The following is a 19,967-nucleotide window of genomic DNA, read 5'->3' as shown; positions in this document are numbered from 1 at the left end:
GCATGCTAACAAGGGAAACCATAGCTAGCATAGTTAGCATGCTAACAAGGGAAACCATAGCTAGCATAGTTAGCATGCTAACAAGGGAAACCATAGCTAGCATGCTAGCAGAGGTAGCAGTCTAGGTGATGTAAATATAGTTAGCATGCTAGCAGGGGTAACTTTAGCTAGCATAGTTAGCATGCTAGCAGGGGAAAACCATAGCTAGCATGCTAGCAGGGGTAACTTTAGCTTGCATACTTAGCATGCTAACAGAGGTAGCAGTCTAGGCAATGTAAATATAGTTAGCATGCTAGCAGAGGGAAACCATAGTTAGCATGCTAGCAGGGGTAACTTTAGCTACCATAGTTAGCATGCTAGCAGGGGAAAACCATAGCTAGCATAGTTAGCATGCTAGCGGGGCTGGTAGTTTAGATTATATACTGTAAAAGGACTGTGCTATTAGTTAGTTTGTTATCGTAGTATTTATAACTATCATATATTATAGTTGTTAGGTTAAATATATTATATACAACATCTGGTGTAAATATATATATATATAATATCTGATTTAAAACTACAGCTAGCTTCGTTAGCATGCTAGCATCGCGGACGTCCCCACCGGAAGTTGTTGTTTCTTCACCGGAAGTTGTTGTTTCTTCTTCGTGGCAGGAGGAGGCTGTTTCTTAGTGCCACGTTGATGGAGACCAGTGGGGACGTGGAAAGCTGTCTGGAGTCCCGGTAGCCTCCTTCTTCTGGTTCCTTACGGCCAAAGCAGAACCTGAAAGGGAACCTGTGCGTGTTTGTCACCTGCTGCATGTGTGTGTTCATGTAACAGGCTGCAAAGAAGGGAAGGTAAGCCGCTTTAGAGGAGTAAGAGGAGCTCTGTTGTATATTGTGCAGGCAGCTAGCAGGCTAGAAGCTGCAGGACATACTGTACTATGACCTGGGGAAGCATTTACACAAAGTGACATCAAACTGCTTAACCTTTTAAATGGAAAAAGAAGAATTCCCCTCTTTATTGAGAGCCAATGCATTTGTGATGTCATTGCTGCAGTGATAATTAGTGACAAGTCAAAGTAGGCCTTTGTGTTTTCATGTTAATACTTTGTTTATTACAGTAGAGGGGCTGAGAGGTGAAAATGCACAACACAAAGGTGTGGATAAGTTCTGATTTACCTGTTTATAAAGCTGTCACATGCAGGAAACACCATTACAACATGTATTTACTGTTTTTATTCACTTTAAACCAAGCATTTTCTTGCACTCAGTTTCCAATTAAATTATGGTAGACTACATAACAGAAACACCTCATTGTATAATGCATTGCAATTCAGTAGCACCACAAGCAAAATCCTCCAAAATGGGCATAAAAACACCTCTTTAAAACTGTTTCAGACAAAAATGGACACATTATAAACTTTATGAATGGAGGATTTATTGCAGGACTGTTGTATTTAAGTGTACATGCGTATATATGTTCATTGAAAGGCAGACACTTTAATTGTTCCTGCTGTGCATACTGGCTGTGATAAGATCCATTCCTACTTATGTTACAATGAAAGAGATGGGGGACAAAATTCCGTCCTGTTCCTGTGTTGGCAAATTTAATGATTATCTTTAAAAATGACAATTTTTCTAGTGCAATATTCTTCTTAATATTACTATTCTGTCACCCTGGCTTAGCAAGGAAACACTGCCCAGGAAACAAAAAGAACATTTCATACTAAATACATACATAGTGTACATTGGAATCACACAAGGAGTTAATCATTTCACAGGCAGTATGGACAGCAGGAACAGTTTTAGCGACCATGTTCATACTGACATGAATGTGTTGTTTTAAGACAGACTTGAACTAGAAAACTACTTTATAATGCATGAACATAATGTAAAGAATAATCCATGCTCTGTTATCTGTGGTGATTCCTGCAGAAGACACACAGAGAAAAACAAACAAATAAATGTCTCTTCAACATGTGCACTTATTTTTTTCAGGATGAAACTTAAAGAGATCAACCGCACAGCCATCCAGAGCTGGAGCCCTGCACAGCACCACCCCATCTACCTTGCAACAGGTAAGAGCATGCAGCGAGCACCTCCACAGGCCTGCTGCTGCTATCTGGTGTTCTCACAAGACATTATATAACTCTTTCAGCCGTTCATACAGCCTCTTAAAGCACCACAATTCACAGATCATGCACTCATTTGTTTGCCTTTTTGGTCCACTGGCAAATGACTACAACAGGAAAAACTTATGCTGCAATATTTACAGTGTAAATATATTTTGTTTATTTGACATTATGAGAAGGACCATGGATAGATTAATGAAGGTTAAGACTTCAAGTTTAAATTTAAGGTACTTAGGTTAAAAATAAAATCCTTCAATTTTACTTCTACTCACCAATTTGAACAATAAGAGTGATTTATCAAATGTAATCTGACTTTTCTTTTTTTAAACTGATTTTCAAACCAGATGAGCACAAACTATCTGAGACATGTTTTGGAGTGATTGTTCAACATCTAATTGGTATTATGAATATTATAATATATGTAGCAACAACTAAAAATTCAAAATAGGGAAGTTTTTTTTATTTTATTTGTGCATTTACCATATTTTATTTTTCTTTCTTGTGGTATTTAACAGGCGTGCAAACCACACGTATAAAAGTGCGATTGATTTTCTTTCGATCACTTTCTGTCATCTTCTTTGTCAAAATGTGTTTGAACTCTCGCTTAAGTTTTAAGTTTTTTCTGATTTATACCAGCAGATAATTTTCTTTTCAGCTTAACTTTTCTTTTTGTTTAAACTTCAGCCAGATTCGTATTAATCAATCCTTATTTATTTAATATAAATACATGTATTAGATTGCTATTATTTACTTTAATCAATATGGTAAATATTAATGGTTTCTAAAATTAACCTTTTTAAACATTATAATTACACATGATTCTGTAGAAAAACATATCACTGAATGAATGAAAGGATTTCTTTAAAATATTTTGCTTGCCGTAGTTAGGAGTAAGTCTCTTGATATTTGTGTCTTTGTTACTCCTTAGTTGTGTCTTAAGAGAATTCTTAATTGAAATATTTAGAAGTCTGAATAGAAAGAGCCTTAGCAACAAAACAACATCATGCTTTATGAGACACAACATGCACCAAATGTTCCTGTTCTTTCCTTCTGCAGGAACATCAGCCCAGCAGCTGGATGCCTCCTTCAGCACCAATGCCTCCTTGGAGTTCTTCGAGCTGGACTTGACTGAGCCATCTCTGGACATGAAGTCATGTGGCAGCCTCTCCACCTCTCACAGGTACTAAAAGCTGCTGATGTTGTTCACGTTTTTTCTCTTTCTGTGCAGCTATTCATCACTAATATTTTTCCCTATTTCTCCCCCCAACAGATACCACAAACTGGTTTGGGGTCCATATGGAATGGATGAGCAAGGCAACCCGTCTGGGGTTCTTATTGCAGGAGGCGAGAACGGCGACGTCATCCTGTACGACCCCGCAAAGATCATGGCCGGAGAGACCGACGTGATCATTGCTGAGAGTAACAAGCACACGGGGCCAGTGAGAGCCCTCGACGTCAACCCGTTCCAGGTAAGATCCATTTACCTCCAGTGTCACTGAGTTTAAATATCGTGTGCATGCATTCTGTTAAAGATTGCAGAGTCATTTTGTGTATTTCTTCTCTCCGCTGCAGACAAACCTGGTTGCATCAGGTGGGAATGAGTCAGAAATCTATATCTGGGACATGAATAACTTTGGCTCTCCAATGACACCGGGACCTAAAACACAGGTAGGTTGTTTTTTTACTCTATTAACTAAATATTTAATTTATTTTCTAATATAATTAAAAATCTCAATGACGCATTTTAATGTGCTGCATAATAACATTTATTTTTTACAATTAACACTTGAAACGATGAAGTCGCCTGCAAATGATGAGGTAAAACCAAATGTTTCATTTTAACCTCTTTACTTAAGATTTAATCAAACTTATTTTTATTCTTTTTACAAAATCAACCGAAACACCGACAATGAGGAAGATTTTCGGTTGATAATAATGAGAATAAATATGAAACAAATTAAATAATTCCCTCTAAACCAAAAAGAAATCTGATTTGAATTGAAATCAAGTTATCTAGTCAATGCTGATCAATAGAGAGAACCATCAAGCTCATCTTTTGCATCTTTTCCACTGTCAAAACATGAAGTTCTTCTTTTTATTTGTCATTTAAAGTATTTTATCAATCAACTGAGCAAATTTTTAATGTAATCTGTATCATCTCATGTATGTAAATACATTTTGTAACAGTTTGGATGACATTGTTAATGATTGATAATGATAAAAAGAGCTCATGTTTTTGTCTTAAAGCCTCTGGAGGACATCAGCTGTGTGTCGTGGAACAGACAGGTCCAACACATCCTGGCCTCGGCCAGTCCGAGTGGCCGAGCCTCAGTGTGGGACCTCCGCAAGAATGACCTCATCATTAAAGTCAGCGACCACAGCAACAGAGTACGTTGTTCCCTCTGCACTCAGATAAAGTCTAAAGAATTTCTCACAATCCTTTGTTTGCTTTCAGCTCAGCTTTAACTGTCCTCTCTGGTTTTTGTTTTTAGATGCATTGCTCCGGTCTGGCTTGGAACCCAGAAGTCGCCACTCAGCTGGTCTTGTCGTCGGAGGACGATCGGATGCCGGTCATCCAGATGTGGGACTTACGTTTTGCTACCTCTCCTTTCAAGATTTTAGAGAACCACACACGGTAAACACACCTGATCAATTTGGTGCCAAAGCAGCATAAAGCTTTCCTTTGCAGCTTTTAATAAGGGTGTAGCTTTCTAACACATAACTGTACTGTTGTTCTTAAACAGAGGTGTCCTTTCCATCGACTGGAGCTTGGCTGATCCAGAGCTGCTCCTGAGCTGTGGGAAAGACAACAGGATTCTGTGCTGGAATCCAAACACAGCAGAGGTAAAAAAAAAAGTTGATTTAATTAAAATTATTTTTTTATGAACACAACCAAAGAGGAACAAAAACCTGTGCCACTGTTGTCCCTCTGATTTAAGGCCACATACATAATACTAATACTACTACTACCCATAAACTTAGACGTTTAAAAATGCTGCTGAAGTGGTTTTAGTTTGAAAACTCCAAGTTGGCTTAACTTGATTTCGACAATTTGAAAGAAATTTTTTTTTTGGGTTTGCATGAATCTTTATAAACTATATAAACCTGACTGTTTGGTGACTTTTATTCCCTGCAGCTATTTTCTGCTGTGCAGTTTGAGTCCACAGATTAAGGACACTGAGTCATTCTAGCATTTAAACCCTTTTCATCAGCTGTGTGTTTTGTGTCCCCCATCATGACAAAATGGTAAATTACTATCTTTAGTTTTTTTTTTAGGCAGGTGGAGGTTTCTCCTGGAGTTCAAAAGAGCCTGAATCATTTAGGTCCTTAAAATACCTTCAACTTTGTGTCATTTCCTTTCAGGCAACGTCCCCACTCCTACGTTTTAGTTATAAAAGATTATACCTTTTGCTGCGTTTACGCCTTGCGTCCACACAACTCTAGTGTGATAGAACTCCTAAAAACGAGACGTTTTATTTTGAAAACTACAGGTTTTTCAGGCGTGGTAGTAAGAATGATGATTATTTCTCAAACTGTGCTAAAACACTTGTTTGGATGGAGATGGTAGTAGTGTTTGGATGCAGCTTAAGTTAATCTTCTGCTTGAATCCTCAGGTGCTGTACGAGCTGCCCACCAGCAGCCAGTGGTGCTTTGACATCCAGTGGTGCCCCAGGAACCCCGCGGTGCTGTCGGCCGCAAGCTTTGACGGACACATCGACATCTATTCCATCATGGGAGGAACCAACCAGGCGCAGAGCCAGAGACAGGCCGACCAGGTGAGATGCTCTGATGTGAACAGTAGTACTGATAATCAATGTTATTATGAGGTACTTTGAGGAGATGATTCAATTCAGTTTTGTTTGCATAGCCCAGCATACAACATCGTCTGTACTTGGACCCTCAAAAAACTTAAACTTTAAAAAGAAATATCATATACTAATGATAGTATTAGAAATTGCACTATTGTCTCCATTTAATTGTCACTGTTTTCGTGTTTTATGTTTTTATATATATACTTTTGCATTTCATTTTTATGTGCACATAATAGCTGAATGTTTATCCTTACCTTTGTTCTTCTTTGATATCCTTGTTTTTTTGTTTATTTGTTTATTTCTGTGTCTGTACGTTAGTGAGCGGAAGAAACCAGAGTCAAATTCCTTGTATACAAACGCATGCATGGCCAATAAAGCTGATTTTGATTCTGAAATATGACAATTAATCAAAAATAATAATAATAGTAGCAGCATCTTACAGCAAGTAGAATGATAAAATGTAAATGTCTGCTTTTGTATTTTACAACCTTTGTGCATGTTTCCCTTTTTTTTCCCATCATGAGATTTCTGTCTAACTTGACTCTGTTTGTTACAGATTAGCAACTCGTTTGGGAACATGGATCCGTTTGGGACCGGACAAACTTTACCCCCGCTGCAGATGCCCCAGACTGCTGCCCCGCCAACGACAGTCAACCCTCTGAAGAAGCCGCCGAAGTGGATCCGCCGACCCGTCGGAGCCTCGTTTGCTGTGAGTCCCCGAGTCTTTTGACTTTTCGTGACATTGAGGGTTTGAGCATCACTTTTTTTTTACGTTTGAATCTTTCTTTTGGCTGTCGTTTAGTTCGGTGGGAAGCTGGTGTCTCTGGAGAACATCAAGCCGAACCCTCAGCAGCCTCAGCAGTCCCCTTCTCACGTCGTACACGTCAGCCAGGTCGTCACGGAAACGGCCTTTCTGAAGCGCTCCGATCAGCTGCAGGCTACTCTGAGTGCCGGCAGCTTCGTGGGTTTCTGCCAGGAGAAGATCGACGCAGCTGAAAATGAGTTTGAAAAGACTCTCTGGTCTTTCCTCAAGGTACAAAATTCTTTATATTCTATTTCTAGAAAAGTCTTTCAAATATTTAGTGTTCAGTAGGTAATGCTTTCATTCTGTATTTGATTTTATGTGACTTTTTTGTGTTTTCAGGCTAATTTTGAAAGTGATATCCGCAGCAAATACCTGGAACTTCTGGGGTATAACAAAGAGGAGCTAGCCTTAAAGGTGAGCAGTATTTTCTAGACAACCATATGACACTTATATTTATATATATGTTCTGTTTAATATTTTTATCAAGTGTCTCTCGGTGCATCTTGTGATACATGTGTCATTTTTGTCTTTAGATTTCAGCAGCTCTAGAGGAAAAGCCTGCTGAACCTCCACAGGTAAGTTTGTTTGGAGCATTTATTCATATGGTGAATTTTAAAGGAATAGTTCGACATTACAGGAAATACTCTTGAGAATATGGACACCCCTCTCATATATGTCTGTTAATTATTTATCTATAGTCAGGAGATTGTCATCATTTTTATGTGCTGGTGCAGTGACTTCCTGAACTCAACCACTGAAGCAGAGATTGAAGCAAATTCCGTCCGTTTATTTGTTCAGAGCCACTGTAGCTGTTTCCCCTTGTTTTATGTCTTTATGCTAAACTAAGCTAACCGTCTTCTGGCTGAAGCTTCATTTTTATCATCCCACTGTCAGCAAAAAAACACATACCTGCATTTCTTCAAACTATTCCTTAACCTTTTAGCAAATTATCTGCAGGTAGTTAAAGTCATGTTGTTCAAAAGATCACCTTCACCTCCTAATTGGAAAATATTTTGTTTTATGTAGCTTCTAAATTGCTGCTCATTCTGGTGCCCACATATGTTTTCATCAGATCCTTTGTGATGATAAGCCACCACTGTTTATTACAGCATAAAGGGATTATGTAATGTGTCTAGAATAACGGTGTTATCTGTCCTTTCTTATGAAAATTAAGAAATGTATCAAGTAATAAATCAGTCACTATTAATAAACTATTTTATATAAAAATCCACCTGTTTTAAATTTACAACAGGAATGACTGTGTACATGCCCACTCAGTAGACATTATTATTGAAATTACCGCTCTGCTCTACTCTGCATTTATTCCTCCATACTGTGCCTTTCACTGTACAAGACGGAGCGACTACTATTAGCAGTAGTTAGTGCCACAGATCTTGGCTGTAGTCTCTGTTTTGCGTTTGGCAATAAAACAAGTGTTGAAAGTATTCTCAAAGATGGAGCCTTGACTCAGAGCTAAAAATACCACTTCCCCTTTTTGAAACTACTAACAGGAAGCTTTGCACAGACTTTTGATTTTTAAAGTGAAATCCTTTAGAGCTATTTATTCTGCTTCAGGTTTTTGTTTTATTTCTTAAATATGCTGCACAACAGGGCTGCATGATGAGGAGAATATACGATTAGTTTGTTGACGCAATGACCGTTTTACTTGCTAGATATAAACAGATAATAAAGTTTATTTAGTTCTCCTTTTCTGCTGCTTTCACTATACTCAGAAAATTCAACAAATTGCTTGTTGAATTCAAATGCAGTTTTTCCACTGATGCTCTCTTTCAACTAACTCAAAAAAAGAGTGCAATACCTGTTTCCACCACTGAACTCAAACATGACACATTTTCTCCAGTGTAAAATCCAAGTCCTGGTCTATTTTGATTTTAGCATTGCATATCAAACACATCCTTCCATTTAGGGTTGCAACTAATGATTATTTTCATTATCATTTAATCTGAGGATTATTTTCTATCTTTATTAATTGTTTGTTCCATAAAATGTCAGAAAATAGGGAAAATGTTTCTCAAAGACCAGGATGATGTCTTTTTGCCGGACCAAAACCCAAATATATATTAAGTTTTATATGATATAAAAAACATACACTGCATACAAGAAGTATTGAACAGAGAAAAGCAGGAAATCTCCATATTTCAGAGCCTGAAAACTTATTTTTTCCCCTACATTTCTGGGAGAAAAATTACTTTAACGATTATTAGATTATCAAAACAGGTGGTGATTATTTTTCTGTTGATCAACTACTCGACTACTAGTTGCAGCACTACTTCCAATAAATATTTACCTGCTTACATTACCAGGAGATAGTTTTGGCCACATTTTCTCCAGCACTTGTCTGAACCATTGAGGCTCCATGTTGCCGTTATCTGTGGCGTCCGGATGTATTTTGTCATTTTCGTTGTTGGAATCCCTCCAAGTGTTTGTTTGGCGCCTCCCTGTTCCTTCTCCCCCAAAATAACTAATGATATATCTATGTTCATTTCATCCTCCCCTTTCTCCTTTATTTTGCTGTTTAAAATTTGATCACAGCCCCTGACTCTGAACCCATATCTTCCATCAATATTCAGGTGGAGGTGCCCGCTCCAATCAGCCTGCAGCCTTTACCAGAACTCAGCATCCTGCCGCCCGCTGACACTCCAGAGGCGGCGTTCGATATGATCGCTGCAGCAGCCGTGCCGCTTTCTGACACTCCTGAAGCAGCGTTCAATATGATCGCTGCTGCAGCCGTGCCGCTTTCTGAAACTCCTGAAGCAGCGTTCAATATGATCGCTGCTGCAGCCGTGCCGCTTTCTGAAACTCCTGAAGCAGCGTTCAATATGATCGCTGCAGCAGCCGTGCCGCTTTCTGACACTCCAGAGGCGGCGTTCGATATGATCGCTGCAGCAGCCGTGCCGCTTTCTGAAACTCCCGAAGCAGCTTTTGATTTGATCGCTGCAGCAGTTGTGCCGCCTGCTGACAATCCTGAAGATGCTTTCGATATGATCGCTGCAGCAAACCTTGAGCCAGCAGCCACGATGGAACTGGACTTGGCTCCTGACTCCGGGACTGAAGAGCCAGCAGAAGCAGAAGCAGATCAAGAAGACGCTCCTCCAAGCGAACCACTAGCAAATGGGGAGCAGGTTCTACCGGAGGAGGAAGCAGAGGAAGAGGAGATCCCCTTGGAGGAGGAGGAGGTACACGTTCATCACTGAATAGCCCAGCTGATGGTTAAATCCATTTTTTGTTCTTTTGAAAGGCGTTTCACACCACAGTTAACAAACACGGGGGATTTTCAGATATTTAGGGTTGATTGGACCTTTTTTTCGGGACTGTGTGGACAGAAGTCAAGCAGCTACTTACTTGATGTACTTCTTGTAACACAGTTCCCAACTGGGGTTGGTCCGGTGTGTTCAATTTTTACCTTTGTTTATACTCCACAGTTGACGCGAGAGCTACGAGCACACAAAAAAGTTGTTCATGCACAACTCGCCGTTCTTTGCATTATTCTCTCAGGCGTTGAGGGCGTACAAACAAAATGTGAAGAAGCAGGAATAAAACAGGTGTTAACGGCAAAACCCCATAAACCAACCTCCACGATTTTGAGGAGGAATAATTATAAACTAGAACCTCATATTTATGGACTACTTAATTGCCTTTATACAAGCCCTGTGAATAAGTGAAGAAAAGAGTATTAAATGCATTATAATCAAACAAAGATTTGAAAAACAATTTGATTTGGCTGGAAAACTTTGTTTGTCTGGTGTTTCAGGAGGAGACGGCAGCACCGGTGGAGGAGGAGCCCAGTCCTCCTGAGGCCTCGGCTCCAGTCGAGGAGCCAACGAAGGATCCAGCTCCAGCTCCTGCTCCAACGCCGGCACAAACAGAAGGAGTCAGCCTCAGCATCAGTCAAGGTAACAACGTCACATGACATAACCCTTCATTCAGAGAGTAGAGTTGTTTCGGAAATGCCTTCAGTACAATCTGAAAATGCTTGATTGGCTCATCAGCTATCAGCTCATTTACGCTAAACAGGAACAACAATTGGCAGGAGGAGAGCTAGTTAACGTTAGCTGTTAGCAGTGGATAAGCAGCACAGTCCTGCTTGGCTAAATATAAGAGCTAACTGCTAACGTCAACAGAGGTTGCATTGAGTTACATTATGATGCGTTCAAGCTCTATTCAGAAAAAAAGGGTATTGGGTGAAGGTAAATTATAACATTATCTTGTAAAATGTAGCTTTTGGTGAGAAACTTGAATAAGTACTTTTACTTTAAGTAGATGTTTTCACAGCAATATAAAATAGATATCAGAGAGAATGTTATGACCTGTTTAAACTCACTATCACATCGATATCGGTCAATATGCAAGTTCTACTAATAATCTGTTCGGTTTGACTCTTTGTTTTCCTGCAAGACGTGGACGGGCTCATCACACAGGCCCTGCTGACCGGAGACTTTGAGGGAGCTGTGGAGCTCTGTCTCCATGACAACCGGATGGCAGACAGCATCATCCTGGCCATCGCCGGAGGGTCCGACCTTCTGGAGAAAACCCAGAAGAAGTACTTTACAAAGACGCACAGCAAGATAACCAAGGTGAGGTGTTTGTTTTACAGAGTTTTATGAAGGGAGAGTTTATTTTTATTTTTTTGCAATGATGTAACTTAATGTTTTTTTTCCCTGCAGCTGATCAGTGCAGTGGTGATGAAAGACTGGCATGACATCCTGAAGACGTGCGACCTGCAGAACTGGAAGGAGGCTCTGGCTGCTGTCATGACCTACGCTCAGCCTGAGGAGTTCTCTTCCCTCTGTGGTTAGTTCAAGGACACGTGTCAACAGGGTTTCCTTTTATTGAACTTTGTTGTCTCTCAGCTGTGAATTATGCCCTCTAACTGAATTCGTCCTGCTTGTTAGACCTTCTCGGAGGCAGACTGGAGGCAGCAGAGGACGCCCAGCTGCAAGCCCAGGCCTGTCTGTGTTACATCTGTGCTGGAAATGTGGAGAAACTTGTGTCTTGCTGGACCAGAGCCCAAGACGGACACAGTCCACTCTCCCTCCAGGTGTGTCTCGATCTTAAACGTGCAAAAACTTTGGACACTTTGGTGCCGCATTTCTGTCCAATTCTCACTCTGTGTTTGGTCTCCACCACCTCCTGAGACAAATGACTGTCTCTTCAGCTGTTAAATGCTCAACTATGTTTACCGGCTAGTCTGTGTAAAGTTGTGGGCAGCGAAACAGTGTCCTTCAGGGAGTTGGTGGAGACCAAAACAGAACAAAAACCAGAGTTCATATTGAGCTTTAATTCATTGTTTGGTTAAAAAGATGTCTTCAAATGAATTGTAATGTTTCTCCATGTCTGCTGGATGTGTAAATAGGCCCCATAAGACCTTAAAACGTGATAATATCTTAGTGTTGTGTTTACATTTAGTGTAAGCTGTCAAACTTGTAAAAATGCAGGAACAGATTGAAAAAAGAAGTGGTCAGATTTTTGTGTTTCAGCTTGTTCTCTCACCAAGTCACCAAAAAAAAGAAGAAGTAAGTCCTATAAATGCAGCTTGGATCTCTACGTTAGTTTGTGCTAATGTGATCTGTGTTTCGGTCCCTCAGGACCTGGTGGAGAAGGTGGTGGTGCTGCGGCGTGCAGTGGAACAGACCCAGCGCTCCGGTGCCACTGCTATCGGCGTCCTGCTGGCTGAGAAGATGAGCCAGTACGCCAACCTGCTGGCCTCTCAGGGCAGTCTGTCCACCGCCATCACCTACCTGCCTGACAACACCAACCAGGTATGAAACACACCTGGACTGTGTTACTACGTTGAGTATGTTGAGTGCTTCCTAAGAACTTAACAATAATTAAGTCTTGACATAGTGGCTGAGATGTTTTTATTTGCCTGTAACGTAAATGTAAAATACAGGCCTATTAGTAAATAAATAAAACCTTTTATATTCACCTTTCTCATTTTGACCTTACAGGTTTCCATACAGCAGCTTCGTGACCGTCTCAGTCGAGCTCTCGGGCAGCAGGCGGCGCCGGCTCCTGTAGCTCCTGTAGCTCCGGTACAAACCCAGAGAGCTCAGACTCAGATACCAGCCCCGACTCAGACTCAGGCTCAACCCCGGCATCAGTTCACTCCAATCCAGCCCGCCATGGTGCCTCAGCCCACTTCAGCAGCTCCAGTTGCCATGCTGACACCTGCTTCCTCCGCCCCGGCACAGCCGCAGTATTACCAACCAGTATGTTCCTCTGAGTTTCACACAAGTTCACACAAGTTCACACAAGTTTTTCCTGCTTTTATCTTTGTGAATCAGGTTTCCTGTTCTTCCAATTTAACCTAACATTTAAAGGGCACTCACAGAGGATTGGGATCAACATTTAAGTATTAAGCTCCGACTCTTATGAATCTCTTATCAAACCTTTCTTGTTTGTTCAATCCTTTTTATTAGCAAAGAGCAATAGAAAACATTCAGGCTTTAAATTAAATGTGTCAGAGACATTTAAAGCTGCAGTACGGAGCGTTTGTCTCCCCCTTCTGGCAGTAAGAGAAACTACATAAACATTGTCACTTATGAAGAACGCCTGCAAGTAAACGTCTTTGTTTCACTCTAATCATCCCTCTGAACACCAAGCTGCTTTTTATCTGGAGCATCGAATCAAGAAACTTTTCTTAGACGCCTTATATTAGTGTATTTTTATGTATCACAATATATGATTTCATCACGATATGATTCTATTGAAAGGCGATAAACTATCACATTCAGTTATCGCCCAGCTCTAGTTGTAGCTACAGGTTATCGGCATTCAATAGGCCACAAATACAAGTTGAGATTTTCTTATTTCTCTGCCAACAAAAGATTATTAGACAACTTTGAGTGATTTTAGCCCTTTTTTTAATTGCACATGTTGAAAAGTAAACCTGATAAGATTCGACAAGAGATTCAAAATGATTCACATTTGTTCCGTCTTGGATTTGAACGTGATAAAATGCTATCAGACTCCTTCCTCCTCTCATCCTAACTTACCACCTGGTGAAGTGCTCATTGCTGTTGTGTTCATTTCATTGATTTGGATTTCCATTCTAGCCAGGGTTTAAATCACATGCTAATCTTTAAATGAATTAATAATGATTTTAAGTTCTTATTGTGAGAGGGGCTGGAAGCCTGGAAAAATCCCTATATACAAACTTGTAATTTGAACCCTGGCTCTGGTCCAAAGTGTGTGCATTGTGGTGTCGTTTGGTGTCCCCCTCCCTACTCCCCTCCTCCTCCCCCATGCTTCGGCCATCATCGGTATGTGCCGTGTGTCTCTGTGCGCTTCAGGTGAGGGCTACGTCCACTGTCACCTCCTGGAGTAACCAGACTCCCACAGCCCTCCCCAATGTCCCTCCTCCTCCTCTCCAAGTAGGCAGAGCCTCAGAGCAGCAGGTACACTGACCGCCCACCCAGACCCCCTCTCAACACACACACACACACACACACACACACACACACACACACACACACACACACACACACACACACACACACACACCTACCTTTGATGATGTTTACAGATGTTGTTGCACACAGACCACCTTAATAATGAGTGTCTTCATTGATCGGATCAATCACACATTCTGTTTGTTTGTGGAAAAGCTACAACACTTCCTGTTGATTCTCAGAAGGTGCGTTCCAAATCACATACTACTTCTTTTGACTCACAAAGTACACACTCTGGCATGCAGTATGCATTCATTCGGGACAAACTAGTTCCTTGTAAAGCTTTATTAAACTCGCACTTGGCACTGTAGCGCAATCTGCAGATGGTGCGCGAGCTCGGAGCATGCACAAATGTGTTCATGCTCAACACCTTGTTTGTTGTAAAATGAACTGAAGAATCAAAATGACAACTTGTAAAAACCGGCAAATAGCCATGAACCAACCTCCACAATGCCGAGGAGGGATTGTAATTAACTGTAAACTCATATCTCATATTCATTGATTACTTTATTGCCTTTGTACAAAGGCAATAAAGTAGTCAAAGAAAAAAGTTAAATATTAAAAGCATTATAAAGAAACAAAGGTTGAATATCCTTTAAAAAACGATTTGATTTGGCTGCAAAATATTTACTCAAATGAAGATTTAATTTAAGACCGCCTGTTTCTAAAGCATCTCAAAAACAAATTGTTCTTCTTTGTAAAATCCCCAGATATGCTAATAGTGCTTGTATCAGTGAACTATTTGTCATAGTCACGTGATCGGGGGTGCATCAAGTAAACTAAGCTTAACGTGGCACCTTTGAACTTTTACCCTCTTCATAAATCTGCTGTGCAAAGGATTGTGGATCAGTAAAGCCAGAAAAGCATGCTGGCTTACATACTGCATTTGACATACTATGTGTTGGGCCATACTAAATATTTTCCTGACATAGTTTAGTTTGGTAGCTTGTGTGTTGGAACTTCTGTTCTCTGTCTCCTGTGATTCATGCATCGGGTTCTTCTCGTTTCTCTGTGTGTACATCTTCGATTTCCTCTCCTAGTGTATTAGAGACGATAATCTGTGGATGGTTCTCTATCTTTTTGTTTTGAAATATGTTTCAGATTTCTTTGTGTGTGTGTTTTTGCAGGCGGAGCCTTCAAACTCCATGTACGGGATGCCTCCGTCCTGCACAGCTGCTCCTCCTCCAGCCTCCTCCACTCCTGCATACATGTACTCCCATCAGTACCAGCGTAAGTGTTTAATGTATTCTACCCGAAGAGTTCGGTTTGTATTACGAGAGGTTATTAACTTCAGGAGGAAATATTTTATATATAGAGTCAAATCAAGCAAGCATGTCTCCTAAAAATATATTTATATAAATCTGATTTTTGAGGAAATTCTTTTATGAAAATTGCTAAATGTTCACACGTTCATGATCATTTTATAGATAACCAAAACCACCATTTTTCCCGAACCGTAACCAAATGTTTAAGGTCTCCTTCACACCTTCAGTTCAGTTATTTTGGAAAGTGACAAACAGATCCATCGTTGCCATTTTAGTTCTGGTACAGTTTGTGTTCACGATAATATTATGTATATAACAATTTTCTTAAAACAGTATCCCCAAACATTTCAGGAACCAACATTTTTTCTTGTTTTGGTGTATAAACTATAAATATTTAAATAAATCCTTAAACTGTGTGAAAGTAGAAATCCCTCGAGAGAATGAATAACAGATTTCAATACCATATTTTTGGGGAATTAAATGTGTAAAAGCGCAGGATGGATAAAATCCAATTAAAGGTCATTTAGACAAAAATTATCTTAATTAAGAAATCCTATTTATTTCAATAAATAAGAAAAAAAATACATTTTCTGTGAATTCTTTAGTAATTTTGACACATTTGACTATATAAGTTTGACTTTATGTGTTTGTTAACCCCAGGATGATGAGGCAAGGCTTATGCTAGTGGGTATCCTAATTGATAAATTAAGAAAGAAAAATGTAACTTACTAACTTAAAAAATAAGGAAAATAAATAAAAATCCAAGCTGATATTCTGTATCTGTCAAAGTGAACTAGTATAATATTTATAAATGTTATTTTTAGGAGACAGAGTTGCATTCAGAGGTGACACGTGAACACACTACTTTTGTTTCTGTCTTCTTTAAAACACTGACAAGCATTTCCTTCTAGAAATGTTTGACTCTGTAATATCTGTAATATCTCTTCTATGCTGTTGTACTCAGTTACTCACTAACAGAAGATGAGAATGAATAACTTTTGTTTATCTCTTTGCCTGTTGAGTCTTTTTAAACCCTAAAAGCTAAACATAAATAATCTTCAGCATGTACTTTACTACTGTGAGCGATTGCATGATACAGTTAGTATGACATGCAACTAGTTTATGTCACTAACGGCATGTGTTGTGTCCTGTGTGACTCCCAGCATACCCCCAGGTCAACCAGTACCCTCCTGGAGCTGGGGGGGCTCCTATCTATCAGCCTCTTCAGTACTCCTCCTCCTCCTCCTCTGCTGCTCCTCCTCCTGCAGAGCCACCAGGCTTTCTCTCTCAGTACACACAGCCCACATCTCCGGTCTATCCTGGGCATCCTCCCATCAGCCAGTGCCCGTCCTCCTCTCCTCCCTCCCATCCTCCTTTCTTTCCGAACTCCTCTTCCTCCTCCTCCTTTTCTGCTCCTCCGTCCTCCGGAGCGTCTTTCCAGCATGGCGGGCCGGGATCTCCTGTGTCGTACATGCATCCTCCTCCGCCGTTCGGATTCTCAGGTACACAGCTGGTCTGATGAACAGGTCTGCATGATCGTCCTCAAAACTCACTCAGAGGACAAATGTGGTTTCCTGTTCAGTTTAATTATCATTTGCACAAGACTGAAGAACAAAATTCTTAGATCTCAGTGTTCCTCCAACAATGCTCATCAAATATGCAAAAAAACCATAAATTAATGCAGCAGCTAAAATATAATAGAAAATAAAATATATAATACTGTGCTAGACAGCATACAGTGTATATACGATATGAGAACAGGTTGGAAAGAAGTGTATATATGTATGTATGTATGTATGTATATATATATATATATATATATATATACATACAAAATGTAATGAAAAATGTACATTAAATCTTACCAGTAGTATGTATTAAGCCCGGAGGGTACCACAAGAATAATTATAAACTTTACCAGTGTTCAAACTAAATTAAATAATTAACTGATAAATTCACAAAAAGCTGTGAATTTAATTAGAAATAAAAAAATTGTTGAATTTTACTTTTTATGATATTTTTTTCTGTATTTCATTCATAAATTAATAAATGTGTCTTAAAATGGAATTGCACAATTTATTTTATAAAGGCTTTAAAATGTAACTTTTTGGCCTTCCATTAACTTCTACTAACTTCCATCAGCGCTTATTATGAAGCTTGACAAAGCATAAACCCCCAGTATAATCTTACCTTTGACCAGAGTCAAGCTAACCTTCTCCCCTACTTCCAGTCTTTATGCTAAGCTAAGCTAAGGAATGTAGCTTCACATGTAGCATATAGACATGAAAGTGTATTTGATCTTTTGATCTCAGCAAGAAAGTGAATACGTGTACATTTTTTAAATATTTGTGATCACATTTCAAATCATAAAATAGACTTTATATAGAATGAGTGAATGATAAGGATTTTATTTTGTAGGGCCTCAGAATGGCTGGAATGACCCTCCGGCCCTGAACAGAGCTTCAAAGAAGAAGGTAGGTCTGCTAAAGTGCTGCAGTCTGTCAGTCTGGAGAGTACAAAATATAGAAATAAATAAATATAATGGGCTTCTTTCAGCCGGCTCCGATGAACTACACCCCTCCCACCCCCATCACTGCTCCCATCATGGCTCCACTGGGTTCTGACCCTCAGGCCCAGCCGGTCCCCTCTGGGGCCCCTCAGGCCATGGGCCAGGGGCCACACGGAGGCCAGGTTCCCTACTCAGGCATGCACCAGCAGCACCAACAGCACCAGCAGCACCAACAGCAGCAGCTTTCCCCTCCACCCATGAACCCTGCAATGCCCAAGACCAGTATGGAGGGGGCCCCAGGAGCTCCCACTGGAGATGTTATACAGGTAACCAGTTCTCCTCTGTCTCAGGATGTAAAAACTACAGCTTGAAAATGTCTTAATCCACAAAGAGTTACATTCACAATAATACGTTTTTACGTTTTAAAACAAAAACAAACTCCGTCCAGACAAGCGTTTTAGCACCGTTTCCGAAATAATCTCTATTTGACTCCAAGTGGACTATAATTTACTAAATGAACATCGTGCTGTATTGAAGAAGACTTGAAACTAGAGATTGAGACCATAAACTCATGTTTACAATGTTTACTGAGGGAATAAATCAAGAGAGAAGTAGAGTCATTTTCTCATAGACTTCTATACAACCAGAGGAGTCGCCCCCTGATGGACACTAGAGAGAATGCAGCTTTAAGACATGAAGCATTGGCTTCATTTTTCAGAACCGGAGGTTGCAGATGGCCAGAATAAAACACAACCCCAGAGCTTTCAAAACAGTATCAGCAGCGTTTTCATCCTGTTAAATACTTTCAACCTCTGCAGTCCATCCCTGCTGAGAAGATCATGAAGAAGCCGATCCCCGAGGAGCACCTGGTCCTGAAGAACACGTTTGAGGGGCTCATCCAGAAGTGCTTGGCTGTAGCCACCGACCCTGTGAGTCCGTCGGACGGGGGAAAAACAACTCAATTTATGTTTTCAATTTATTTATATAGATGTATGATTGTTTTCTATTTCGTCTTTTCACAGCAAACCAAGAGGAAGCTCGATGACGCCAACAAACGTCTGGAGGCGCTCTATGACAAACTCAGAGAGCAGACGGTGAGAATCCAGCATGGCTTGTTTTCTTGCGCTATAAAAGAAGAAGAAGATTATAAAGAGTAAAGATATTTAAAACAGAAATGAACTGAATTTATGGTCGTCATAGAAACAGAATTAAAAAAGGGTGAAAAAACACAAAAAGAATATCTGGTTGGAAAATGAAACAAGTTTTTTGCAACTATTTAGTCCCACAAAAAAAAGGAACTTTGTCGTCATCTGCTAAAATTGACTATTTTTTTTTATATCTCAGAAAAGCACAATTCAGGTTTTTTTTACATATTTGACAGCTTAAAACAAGAACTGATCTGTCAGAATTACAGATTTGGGGATAACTTATTCAGGGCTGAAATCTGGCACAATGTCTGCCAATTTTTGAGGTTATAGTGAATCTGTCTTGAAAGAATTGTACGAGCAAACATCACAGAAAAAAATGAATAAGAATACCAAAATGTTGTTGCATGAGGCCCAAAATCTTGAGACAGGATGCTTCTCACCAACACTTCCTCCTGTTCTTCTCTGCAGCTCTCTCCGGCCATCGTAGGAGGACTTCACAACATAGCCCGGAGTATAGAGACCCGATCCTACACGGAGGGCCTCAACATCCACACCCACATAGTCAGCAACAGCAACTTCAGCGAGACGTCGGCGTTCATGCCCGTCCTCAAGGTGGTGCTGACACAAGCCAACAAACTCGGGGTGTGAGAGTCGAGCTGCTTTCACTGGGAGATTTTTTTCTTTTGGCCAAGAATTCTGAGATGTATGAAAATTCTTCTTTGTGCCATTCATGTTTTCTGACGCAACTCAAAACACAAGCCATGATATCAGTCGCACTCAGTGGTGAAAGTGACTTCTGAGCCCCGTGCAAACTGCAAACTGCACACAAAGAATAAAGGGCTCGA

At 40.1% G+C, this 19,967-nt stretch overlaps 1 protein-coding gene across 1 annotated transcript; it reads left to right on the top strand.

Moving 5' to 3' along the window:
- The first annotated feature begins 663 nt into the window (after positions 1 to 663).
- On the top strand, positions 664 to 19,942 carry sec31a (SEC31 homolog A, COPII coat complex component). The gene is made up of 28 exons (XM_054611932.1): positions 664 to 834; positions 1,978 to 2,057; positions 3,168 to 3,291; positions 3,382 to 3,580; positions 3,684 to 3,779; positions 4,359 to 4,499; positions 4,604 to 4,746; positions 4,856 to 4,955; positions 5,726 to 5,887; positions 6,480 to 6,632; positions 6,726 to 6,956; positions 7,068 to 7,142; positions 7,262 to 7,303; positions 9,320 to 9,925; positions 10,501 to 10,642; positions 11,145 to 11,323; positions 11,414 to 11,540; positions 11,642 to 11,787; positions 12,335 to 12,508; positions 12,698 to 12,958; positions 14,042 to 14,146; positions 15,328 to 15,430; positions 16,629 to 16,967; positions 17,884 to 17,939; positions 18,022 to 18,300; positions 18,793 to 18,903; positions 18,997 to 19,068; positions 19,591 to 19,942. Exons 2-28 carry the CDS (start codon positions 1,979 to 1,981, stop codon positions 19,768 to 19,770), a joined length of 4,425 nt encoding a protein of 1,474 aa, XP_054467907.1. The 5' UTR covers positions 664 to 834; position 1,978; the 3' UTR covers positions 19,771 to 19,942.
- Positions 19,943 to 19,967: the final 25 nt, after the last annotated feature.

This window comes from Anoplopoma fimbria, chromosome 14, assembly GCF_027596085.1.
Source record: "Anoplopoma fimbria isolate UVic2021 breed Golden Eagle Sablefish chromosome 14, Afim_UVic_2022, whole genome shotgun sequence".
Lineage (NCBI taxonomy): Eukaryota > Metazoa > Chordata > Actinopteri > Perciformes > Anoplopomatidae > Anoplopoma > Anoplopoma fimbria.
Note: the sequence above shows the minus strand (reverse complement) of the source record. Positions and strands in the feature narration are given on the sequence as shown.

Excerpts from the sequence above, each read along its gene's own strand:
- sec31a (XM_054611932.1), top strand. The coding sequence starts at position 1,979 with ATGAAACTTAAAGAGATCAACCGCACAGCCATCCAGAGCTGGAGCCCT. Across the intron at positions 4,500-4,603 it reads TCAGCGACCACAGCAACAGA|ATGCATTGCTCCGGTCTGGC; the intron begins GTACGTTGTTCC and ends TTTTGTTTTTAG. Across the intron at positions 18,904-18,996 it reads TGGCTGTAGCCACCGACCCT|CAAACCAAGAGGAAGCTCGA; the intron begins GTGAGTCCGTCG and ends GTCTTTTCACAG.